Consider the following 12728-nt stretch of genomic DNA (forward strand, 5'->3'; position numbering starts at 1 on the left):
CATTGCTACAAGACAGAGTAACGTACCCGCTATATGCAAGGGGAATATACCTCTTTACTTGACGAAAATACAGGTACAATCTCTTTTTTATATTAAGCTCAATAAGAAGTGGTGTTTGCTGGCTGGAACTCTAACGTTATATAGGTACCACCTCTCCCATTGTAAATAAAACACTCAACGTGTCCATTTGAGACAAGCGGCTCTTTCTGAGCAGAAACTTACACCTAGAACAAAATTGTATCAATATGGATAATAAGTAACTAACATCCAGAGACATTGTTTCTCCATTTATTTCTCTGCAACTTGAGGTATACATCTGCAACATCCACATTGTTTTTAGTAATAATATGTACCTTTTTGATCTGTTTTAGGAATACTATGTTAGTTTAGAATTGATTGCTACACAGTATTTTAGATATTTACATCATTTCTTTTATATTGTTGTTACAGGGAGATGTCCCTTTACATATAACTTAAACCATCTTTTATTTTTTAAACCATCATTATATTCTTATTTTTGGTATTTTTTAAATAAATATTTTATATATAATCCTAGTGGTGATATCTTTGTCTCTCAGGCCCCCTCCCTAATATTAGTTTTTTAACTTAACTGCATGTCTTTAGACAATTTAGTAGGGATATTGTCTTCTTAGGGAGGTGTATGATATCCATTTCCTAGCGCACTCCTGCTCTCAATTCTTTTCTAATTGCCATCTTGAAGACCTTGCGGGGTAGAAAAGTTTTCAAAGCATTGCGCTATCGATAGGCACAGACCGTTTATATGTTCTTCCCAAGTCTCACACAGCAAATCTGCAAACTTTTGCTTAATAGTAGTCACCTCTTTTTATTAGAAGTTAGACAGAGCAGGAGCGAGCTGAATTGAATGTAATGGCGCGGTCGTGCCGGGCTGTGACTAGACAGCTGGCCCGATGCTCTCTGAGGGAAAACCAGACCCGCTCAGTAGAGCACAGAGGGCAGGTCTGGAAACCCCTCTTCTTATTATAAAAAATCACTGGATATATTATGTAATAAAAAGCTAGCACTAATATAATGTTATATAATTCTGCACTATGTGCAGAATTATATAACATTATTTTTTAGGTTTACTGGCACTTTAAGTAATCTTATAAAATGTATATAGGGATCAGGAGCTTCCCTAAGATGCGTCCTGCCAGTTCAGCTCTTCGCTCCTCCCCCCTAGGTCTCAGTAAGTTTATTGGTGATTTTCAACAAATGATACCAAGAAAACAAAACAATTTATTTCCGAAGTTAATTGGAAGGCATCTTAAAATGACATGCTTTATCTGAACCATGGAAAGGTCATTTTGACTTTCATCTCCTTTTAATAATGATCCATTACTGGGAAAGTCAGGTTTTCAAAAGTTTTTGTTTTGTTTTGTTTTTTAAACAAAAAACATGTTTCTGTAGGCCATGTGTGAACCATTCTTTGAACATGTATTGTGGTTCCCCTATGGATTTAGTACCAGATTACGAGTGGAGTGGTATTTAAAGGGACATTAACCCCAAATTTTTCTTTCATGATTCAGATAGAGAATACAATTTTAAACAACATTCCAATTTACTTCTATTATCTAATTTGCTTCATTATTTAGATATCCTTTGTTGAAGAAATAGCAATGCACATGGATGAGCCAATCACACAAGGCATCTATGTGCAGCCACCAATCAGCAGCTACTGAGTCTATCTAAATATACTTTTTCAGCAAAGGATATCAAGAGAATGAAGCAAATTAGATAACAGGAGTAAATTACAAAGTTGTTTAAAGTTGCATGTTCTATCTAAATCATGAAAGAATAAATGTTGTTTTCATGTCCCTTTAACGCTCCCGCTCGTGCGCTAACTCTGCTAGAAGTAAGTTTTACCTATACATCTTTAGACATGTGTATGTATGTATCTCAATATTAAAGCCATTTGCCTGCCCTTTTTTCTATCACCTGAGACCTCATATCTTTGAGCCCTTATAACTTTTTTGTGCAATATTTTTTAAATTATTTTTATTAGACAGTATTATTATGAGTGTAACTGTACTTTTCAATGTATTTATGATGTGTTTTGTGCAACTTTTTTGTTTTACGAAACAGTTAACCAGAGCTCTGAGGCTGCTGTAATCATTCTAGCGCAAGTCGTGATTGTGCTCACGCGTTTGCATTTACTCTCTATTTGTAATATAAGCACTACATCCAACATGTGCAAACAGCCACGATAAACCTGATATCGCTTGTGCGTAACTATTAGCATGCCACTCGTTATCTGGCTCGTAATCGTTAAATCCAAGCCATTTGGGCTGACTTTTAAAATTAAAGCTTAGCCAAACTGGGTGTAAAAAAAACACTACACCAGTAAATATACTAACATAATCCTACAGCCCAATCAAATGCTTGACAAAAGGTGGACACAAACTGTCAGTAACATTGCAATAGACTCAGTACTTGGCCAGATCGGTATCAGAGCTAGGGTCACAATTATGCATTCTTCTTCTTCTTGATATGGCAGTTCTGCTTCAGTTTTATTGCAGGTAGTTAATTATCTAAATATAATTTCTTATAATGCTGTCCTATCATATTGCCTAACACCTAAGCATGTCCAAGCTCTTCTGGCTATGATAGATGTTCTTAGTGCCCTGATATATCACCTGAGAGGTACTGTGAAAATCAGAAAGTCTGATTATCCTTTGGTCCTCTAGTCTGGTTCTAAAAAGGGTCAAGAGACTTCCAAGGATTTTTGACTAATTATAGTTCTTCAACCAATTTGTCTTATGAGCAAATTAAGTTGTTCCCTGGTTGTAAAGTGATGTATCATTCTATATAATGTATAACGTCTTCATAAATTCAGACATTAAAAATAGAAGCATATTTTAGTGCTAGGCAGGGCAAAGGGGAGGCATACTATATGTTTACCTAATCCCCCTGTCACACTCATTTAATAAATAATAAGCTCTCAGCCATTAGTTTTGCCAGGTGTCTTCCTCAAAAATATTGACCAGCCAGGGAGTGACCACAAAATGTCTGTAAATTGGATCATGCATCCTCCCCCAAAACGCTACCTATCATACAGTCATTAGTAGTGAATTTTATCCCCTTGACTACCAGTATCAATCAAAATACTTTTTTGTATCCGTTTTATATTGATTTATTTATTTTTTTTACTACCAGTAATGCATAACTTTACCATCAATAATGTAGTGTATTAACAGTACCACATTTTGTTGGGGACAGTTTTTTAAAAGTGCAAAGCACATAAAGCTTTTCAGGGACATAATACTCATGGTAAATCACTTGAAAGTGGTGCAGCATAACTGTAAAAAGCTGACAGGAAAATCTCTATGTAAAAAGGAAAATATTTTACCTCAACATTTCCTCAGCTCACCACAGTAAGTGTTCTGTAAAAATGTATCTTTTAGTCACTGCCCAGCCGCAGGTAAAAAAAAAAGAAAAAAAAAAAAAGGAAGAAATGAACAGCAGCCAATTAGCTTCAGCAGTGCTGAGGTCATGAAATTGTTTACTGTGGTCTCATGAGATTTCATAGTAAACTTCCTTAAGCTGAATAGGGAAATAACATAAGTGTGCATGAGGCACGCTCCCTTGCAAGTCCCGGGACAGGCATACTGATTTGCAGCTTAAAGGGACACTGAACCCAAATTTTTTTCTTTCGTGATTCAGATAGAGCATGCAATTTTAAGCAACTTTCTAATATTTACTCCCATTATCAAATTTTCTTCATTCTCATGGTATCTTTATTTGAAATGCAAAAATGTAAGTTTAGATGCCGGCCCATTTTTGATGAACAACCTGGTTTGTTCTTGCTGATTGGTGGATAAATTCATCCACCATTAAAAAAAAGTGCTGTCCAGAGTACTGAACTAAAAAAAAATCTTAGATGCCTTCTTTTTCAAATAAAGATAGCAAGAGAACGAAGAAAAATTGATAATAGTAGTAAATTAGAAAGTTGCCTATCGGATTCACACAAAAATTGTTTGGGTGTGAATATATTTTGAGGTAAAATATCTTTCTTTTTTTACATAGAGATGTTCAGGTGATATTTTCTAGTCAGCTTTTTACAGCTGTGCTGCATCACTTTCAAGTGTTTCAACATTTGGGTATTATCAGTTATTTGTAGAGCGTCAACAGATTCTGCTGTGCTAATATTATGTCCCTTTAAATATTCTGTGTTTCTGGATGGATGTCTGAAATACTGGACAACCCAGTTAAAGAGACATACCACTTACTTGCTAAATCACTTGAAAGTGATGCAGCATAACTGTAAAAATGCTGACAGGAAAATATCACCTGAACATCTCTATATAAAAAATAGGAAGATATTTCACCTCACAATTTCCTCAGCTCACCAGAGTAAGTGTTCTGTAAAAAGTAATACTTCAGTTACTGACCAGCTGCAGGTAAAAAGAAAAAGGAAGAAATGAACAGCAGCCAATCAGCATCAGCAGTGCTGAGGTCATGAACTCTTATTGTGATCTCTTAAACTGAATAGAGAAATGAGATGAGTGTGCATGAGGCACACTCCCTTGCAAGTCCCGGGTCAGGCATACTGATTGGCTGCTTAAAGTCCTTTACAATGTGAATATATAGGACATTTTGAGGTAAAATATATATTTTTTACACTGAGATGTCTAGGTGATATTTTCTAGTCAGGTTTTTACAGCTATGTTGCATCACTTTCACGTGTTTCAATATTTGGGTATCATGTCCCTTTAAAGGACCATTAAATACATTGCATTATCAACAAATGCAAGATAAAAAGACAATACAACAACACCGTCTAAATTTTAGATTAGTAGATTTGTTTCTGACAAATTTCAAAGTTATTTCCTTTTTTCATTCCCCCCCCTGTATCATGTGACCTCCATTGGCCAATCACAAAACACATATGTATTTACTGTGAACTCCTCAGTAGGAACTGGTGCCCGAGGTTGTGCATATAAAAAGACTGTGCATATTTTGATAATAGGAATAAATTGAAATGTTTTTTTTTATTGCATTCTCTATTAGAATCATGAAACTTTAATTTTGACTTTAGTGTCCCTTCAAATATGAGATCTATGTGTCAAAAAAGTTGTTTTTTTTCTCTGATTTGAAGGTACCCTCTTCTTTAGATGTATACTGTTACACAGTTGTTTTTTTTTAATCCTTATCAAATGTGTGACCATGAATAATCCATTTAAAGTGTAATTTAATTATGTCTTTGCTGAGCAAAGGGAGTTTTAAAACAGATTTCAATTAAAAGGACAGTGTACTGTAACATTTTTTCCTCTTTTTTTTTTTAACCAATTATCCATTTTATATGCTGCGTGCATTAAATCATTAAATTGTTTACAAATGTCTCCTTTACCTTTTTGTCATCTTAAAGGGACATGAAACACAATTTTTTTCTTTCATGATTTAGAAAGAGCATGCAATTTTAAACAACTTTCTAATTTACCTCTATTATCTATCTTGCTTCATTCTCTTGATATCCTTTACTAAAAAGCATATCTAGATAGGCTTAGTGTCTGCTGATTGGTGACTGCACATAGATGCCTCGTATGATTGGCTCACCCATGTGCATTGCTATTTCTTCAGCAAAGAATATCTAAAGAATGAAACAAATTAGATAATAAAACTAAATTGGAAAGTTGTTTAAAATTTTGTTCTCTACCTGAATCATGAAATACATCTTTGGGTTTAGTGTCCCTTTAAATAACAGAAGTAAGCACGTGTATGTATAGAATGTGATAAAATAAGGATTTTTGATTTCCCTGCAAGCCCATTCCGTTGCAATAGGTTGTGATGTCAAAGAACAAAACCAGTTATTTAACATACAAAAATAAACCCAAATGAGCAATTTCTCATACATTTTATACTTTGTTGCTGGTATAACAAGTCTTTGAAAACACATTAAAAGGGGAAATATTTTTACATGGTGTACACATGACGTTCTGGTGAAATGCGAGCTACTATAAAATACCAGCAGGTGGCAGTATTCTCATTATTATAATAAACTGGAGAAGCTCAGCATCCACCTGTTGTCAATGCTTCTATGGTGAATTCTCACACAAGCACTTTTATTGCTGCAGCCTCTTTTACAGAGGTGGTTTCTTGGATGCAGACTATTGTTTCCTTTGGCGATTGAGGTAAATAGGGTGGGTCTAGCTGGTGCTGAACTATTTGATGGCTCTAATACCCATCCTCCATGTCTGCAAGGAAATCACTACATCTTTCTTCTGCAGCATCCTCATTCTGCGGCAATGTGTTTTAGCTTTCAACAAGAATTCAAAGATTTTGACATCAGATAAGAACCACCTGCCTCCCTTTTACTGGTATAACAGGCAGAGAAAACCTCAAACTCAGTTGTTTAGGCTTCTAATCTGTTCACGAATAAAGATTAATTTTCTTGTTACCTTTATTTTCTTTCTTTTTTTATTTGCTCTTTCCATTTTTAGAACATAACCTCTTGTTCTGTCACTTTTGTCTCTTCTTCATGTCTAACTTTCTATATGTTCTCACTTTTGATATATCCATCATACATAGTTAAAGTATTAATCCACTTTTTAAACTTTGCTGTTAGTTGTGGACAAAACTATTGTTGAGATATTCTAAATTAAAATGATCAGGTATAAAACGTATGACAATAATATGAATCACCTGCCTTCATACAACGCCAGAATTATTAGACATTAATTCTATTCTTACACTTTAGCTATCTGCATAAATAATAATTATTATTAACATTATTATTGTTAGTATTAATAGTAGTGATGGTATGTATCTATTGATTTATTAATGTATATAACACAGTCCTTCAACACTATACAGGGTATATGTATACCCCCTTAAAGACAAACAAAAAAAAACTTTGGCTAATTAACCTGTCCATTTGATCATAGAAGATTTTAGCAACCCCTGAAACTGTTAAAAAAAAAACTTGTCTTTGCATGGGTACTAAGGTTAAATAAAGAGCATGGGGGAGGTTTGATAAAAGTGAAATGAAATATAATCTCTCTTCCATTTCAATAACTCACAGCTACATCTCTCGAAAGAATCTATTTTAAGAGTAATAAAATACTGCGGTTAAAACAGATTAACCCCTTCTGTGCCTAACCCTGTGCATATTTAATTGTTTTAATGTTCGAGAATACAAATATTTTTACAGCATGGTTTATATGTAAAACTTTTACAACACAATGCTGAGAAAAAGTGAGAAACATGTTTTAAATATTATCAAGGAGGTAATATATTCTTTGCTACTCAAAGTATTTATAAAAAATAATGCAAATGGGCTAACAGCTGCAGAAATTAGGTTTTTTTTGTCATTTTGTATTGTAACCACATAAATATCCCTAAGTAAAGCCTTACAGTTTCATACACACTTAGGTTGTTTGATGGGGTAGCTATTGTCACATCTGATGATGACCCAGCACAGCTTTGCTTTCCTATAAGTTATGTTTCTGTAGGTAAACTATTACCAAAAGTGTGGTTTGTTGGTGTTATTGTAAAATGTTTCATAACCACCTTCATAATTTCAGTGGTTCAACGACAACCGTTAATACCTCCTGTTTCAAAAGGTGATGACAAATCCAGTTCAGCAAAAGCATTCAATATTGGTGGAAAAATATTAAACTCTTACTCTTTCCACTGTTCTTTACAGGCAACATTTACACCTCTGTAAATAAACAAGACTGGAGATCAAACAACAGTGCACTATTTGCAGCTGGTAGAACAGGTATAGGATGAGAGTTTATTATGTAATAACATCAGACCTCATTTCTTTTGGTGAAAAACATCACTGAAACCAACGTTTAGTATTTCTACAAACTTGTGTGTATATATAGAATTCTCTCATTTGCATTATATACCCGGAGCAAGTTGCATAATGAAACTTCCATAGTGATTAGCACGGTCTCCAGCTTAGGCTCACTAAAACCTGAATAGTTGCAATTCTTTATGTACCCTGATAGCAAAAACAAGTCGTTTTTTGTATTATGGTGCCAAAGGTAGGTTTTGATTCAGCTGTTAGAAAACAGCACTACCCTAAAAACTCATTGGCTGCCAGAAACTTACTGGTTACAGTTTATGGCAGCCAATGGGTTAATGTTTTGCATTCATTTTTCCATGGGGAAAACAACTTGCCTTTCTCCTTTATAGGCTTTGTTGGGCCATATTTATTATATTTAAATTGGGTTCTTTGTTGTTTAGGATGTTCTATGTAGACTATTCCCTATCTGGAGTAATATAGTAATTATGTGTATAGCTTGTCTAGTTAATGGTGTAATATATTCGTACCTTTGTAAAATTACATACTCATTAAGTTTTTTTATATTTTTGTTGTAGCCAATTTAAATAAGTCAGTCAATTTTCCAAGGTGTCTATACTACATCCAGTTCACTAGTATTCATGGCTATAAAGGTTTATGAACAAATTATTTATCTCTTCTTCACATGATAAATGTTTCAGACGGATTTTTCAAACTGTTTATTTGCCTCACTAGCATGATTGAAAGTTTAATCTTGTAAAGGACAGAACTGTGGCTTTATAGTTAGCCTCATTTGTTTATTAGGTGTAATTTTATCTGCAGAATCAACCATGGTTTTATTCACGTATAACCTCCCTCTGTTCTCATCTGATTTCACAAATAGTATTAAAAATAATCACAGGGTTGGTTTGTTTTTTTAAATAGGTTTTTATTTTTTTCACTTTGAGAAAAAAAATTGTCCATTTCCTTTTTCACAAGAAAAAAGGGGCAAAACACAACAAAAAAAAAATTACAATGCCATTTGTGGTCGTCGTATTTACATAAATACAATATTTTCATTGTACAAAACTATTTACAAATATATAATTATATATAAATACATATAATATAAAAAGGTTATTTTGCAAGACATCTAGCCCTGCAGTATTTTAGAGTGTAATGTCAAACACTATATAAAAATAGAGCTCAGAAAAATAACTTCCCCCCCCTTATGCTATTTGCATAGCTACAAAAGTTTAGGATATTCAACTAAATTATCCAGTCAAAAGGCAGGAGTCAATAATAAGGCAGTTTCATACAAACATTGTCAGGGGTCCTGAGACCATTACAATCTAGCAATAAAACAACGGAATGTAGAGAACTGAACCATGTTATGTAGCAACATGAATTAAAGCAGAATATCACCAAACTTTATTTTATACAATCATGATTCAAAAGAAGAAGAAATACCCAAACACCCCAGCAAATCCATTTTTAAGAGAAAGAAGTGCATATTCCAGTCACAGAGCTGGGGACAGTATCTGCATTAACTACAGAAAGAAATTTAAGAAGGGATGTCTAGGTGGGTGGTGATATCCTACATTATAATGCGCCATGGTTAATGGAAGGTTTTAAGTCTTTCCTCTACTTCTTGTAACAGTCAATGCCCTTATAAAATGCGTTTTGCTGCCACACAGGTAAGCAAAGTGTTAACATTGGAAAATACTTTGTTCTTCTAGCACTTGACAGGTTCTACAAAACAGCATAAACACTATACTAGAGACATTCCAGTTATTGTACAAGTTCAAGTTATAGGTCCAGCCTGTTATCAAGTTCCCCCCCCCCCTTCTTTGAAGCTCCACAAGGTCACATCCCACACCGTGCAGTACCAGCTAATGTCTCTTTTTCCCCCACTCCTTTCCAAGGGGATGCAGAGACTAGTAGCAGTCTGTGTGACCATTACAGGTCAACAAAACCCACCCCTAACCCAAGACAAAAAAAAAAAAAAAAAAAAAAAAGTCTGATCATTTCACATGTGCCTTTTCATATGCAGAGCTAGGTGGTCTGATCTGGAGAATGCTCTATCGCACAGATGACATTGGAATGGCCGGTGACCAGTGTGCTTGCGGAAGTGGCGAGTTAGTTCATCTGACCGGGCAAATTTCCAGCCACATCCTTCCCAGTTGCAGTGATAAGGTTTCTCACCTGGTTAAGGAAAAAAAAAAAATGTTAGATTTCTGCATGGGCTGAAACCATTAAATCAGTGAAGACAGTTAACTACAGTATGTCCTGCCCTTTTGGGATACATATCTATCTTCTACTGTCCAAACTTATTTACCGTTTGCCTAAATCTTAGCTATATTGGGGATAGGTGAACTGTCATATTTAAAAACAACCATAATTACCTGTGTGTGTCCTTAGGTGGGCTTTCAAATGGGAGCTCTTGGTGTATGTCTTTCCACAACCAGCATATGAACAAGTATGTGTAGCTGTTCTCTTTCTGGGCCAAGATCTTCGTCCCCTTTTGGGTTTCACATCTAGAATTTCCAAAGGTGAACATGGAGGTGTCATCACACCCCTAGAGGCAGCAGGTGGCATGTTTAGATTGTCCTCAAACATTCCATACTGTGAAGCACTTTGAAACTGAAGATTAGGCTGATGGTGAAAGCCAGTAGCATGTGGAGGGTAGCTATGAGGATATGACAGACTAGGGTGGCACATCAGTTGGGACTGGCACTCTGTCATCAGGTCATCTGGGCTCAACGGTGGGGTGTCTGTGCCACCCATCTGAGGAGAATTGGCTAGTCTTGGTTGGTCATATGCCATCATGCATGCAGCACTACCTTCCTGCTTTATCTTTGAGCATGTCTGAGGTACCATACCCATAACAGGTCCGTAAGAGTCCATACTAGGTTCAGTTTTGATGTTTTCTGGAAACTCGAAGGTTGAAGAAACAAAAAATCTTCCTTGGACAGTGTTGGGATGACAAAAGTTGTCCATATCAGACCTCATTAATTCTGTCATGAGGCCAGAACTGTAAGGTGGGGGACTGTGGTCTGTACTATAGCTCCCAGGAGAAGGGGTTGTTTGGTAATAAGTGCAAGATTCAGGTGAATTCATTAGATATTCTTCACAGGCATGGACAGTTTTATCAGGCCCCATCGACAGCACAAATTCCAGAACAGTATTTAGATCTTCATCATCCTTCTTGTTTGAATAGAGATCAACGTTCTGCATCACTTCGCAACTGTGGTGTGGAGACGTTGAATCATAATCACACTTCCACCTCTGGAAAGACAAGATACAAAGTCAGAAAAAAAAAAAAATATGCAAACAGGGAATTTTAAAATCAGTTACATCTTCTTTCAGACTGTTTGCATATCCATTTGCCACTATTCTACAATTACACTGTTATAAACGCTGCACTTTAACCTATTGGTTGTTAAACAGCTGCGAGACATCAATGAAATTCGCCTTACAATTCTACAAAAGCTAAAACACAAAAAAAACAACCTACAAAATCTTAATATGCGTATCCTAGGTGATCAGTAGTTTATATTACCATGCAGAATAAAACAGTTTAAAAGTTAAAAAAGTCCACCCAATTGGAAGTTTTAAAATGTCAAATCTATTTAAAAATGCACGCTATAAACCATTTATAAACAGACATCTCAAGCAGTATAGAAAAGGATCAAATATTTTAAGCAAAAAATCAAACACATGCAAACTATTAAACATTGTTTTGTTATATTAGAAACACCGCTACCAAGTTGGTCATTTTACATTCTAATAAGGCTTTACTAGATTGCACTTGGTGTCAGATCAGCCAGGTGAATTTGGCAAATTGCACCTAATGATTTGTGACCACCTGGCACCTGCTGTTACTTCCTAATCACCGCCAGATACTTACTTCTTGATGAAGACATTTATCTCGTTGATTTGCGAAAGTTGAAAAAGACGGAAGAATGGTTTCACTCAGAGCCATCGCTTTGTCCTTTTAGTTTTCGGACAGATTGTCAGTAAACTTAGAAAAATAATCATAAAAAGTAAAAGAAAAACAAATCTATAAATAAAACGAAAGAGAAGTCTGAACTCCCTGCTCCTCTATGAAGTGCGTGCATCAAGATGTGTGCAATACAAAACTAAAGCTTTACTTGCAGCTGAGAGCGGACCTAGATTATAAATAAAGGCATGGGGGGCACGCACCAAACCAATTGCAAGGAGAGGAGGAAACACGTTCAGGATGGGGAGGCTGAGCAAGTCACTGGAGCCTAAATTTAGCAGCCCTATATAAACCCTTCAGTTTAGCTCACTCTGCAGCACAAGCAGCAGCTCCCAGAGCCCTTTAAAGAGCTAGCCACACCCCCTACGGACCGTCTCCGTGGCAACCAGGGAAACACATGCCAACACAGAGCTTCCTGACGTACTCGTGACGTAGAAGGGAGCCCCAGGCTGCAAGTCCCGCCTTTTTAATACATCTCTAGTGCACTGTTTAGTTGCACAATGCAAGTGTGAAACAGGAATAACTACAAATAATTTTTGCAAATTACTATTTTAGCATTCGTCTATCATGGGAAATTAAAAATAATCTTTTACAATAAAAAACACGGCTATTTTGAACATTGTGCAACACTGATTAGTTTGCAACGTAGCGTTGGCTTTTTGGAAAAGTCATTTTCACGCAGAGTACTTTATAGGGATAGAATGGTCACAACTGAAATGTGCATGGGTGCATTTCAATTCGAAAAAGAAGCATTTTTGCAATATACCTCCATTAGCAAAAATGCTTCCAGTAAAGGGACATAAATAAAAAACCCCCAAAAAATAATTCATGATTCAGAGTATACAATTTTAAACAACTTTTAAATTGACTTATATTATCAAAGCTTCTTTGTTTTCTTGTTATCCTTTGTTGAAAAGCAGGAGTGTGCAGGTGTCTGCAGCCCTCTATGTCAGCAGCTTTGCAACAATTAGCAAGAGC

General features: G+C 35.6%; 1 protein-coding gene across 1 annotated transcript; it reads right to left on the reverse strand.

Annotated features, from left to right (window-relative positions):
- Positions 1 to 8675: 8675 nt before the first annotated feature.
- KLF2 (KLF transcription factor 2) lies at positions 8676 to 12050 on the reverse strand. Its single transcript, XM_053702904.1, has 3 exons — positions 11658 to 12050; positions 10153 to 11035; positions 8676 to 9952 (listed from the first exon to the last, which is right to left on the reverse strand). The coding sequence occupies exons 1-3, from the start codon at positions 11730 to 11732 to the stop codon at positions 9777 to 9779; spliced, it is 1134 nt and encodes a 377-aa protein (XP_053558879.1). The 5' UTR covers positions 11733 to 12050; the 3' UTR covers positions 8676 to 9776.
- Between the last annotated feature and the right edge of the window lie 678 nt (positions 12051 to 12728).

Source organism: Bombina bombina, chromosome 2 (genome assembly GCF_027579735.1).
Source record: "Bombina bombina isolate aBomBom1 chromosome 2, aBomBom1.pri, whole genome shotgun sequence".
In the NCBI taxonomy this organism is placed as follows: Eukaryota; Metazoa; Chordata; class Amphibia; order Anura; family Bombinatoridae; genus Bombina; species Bombina bombina.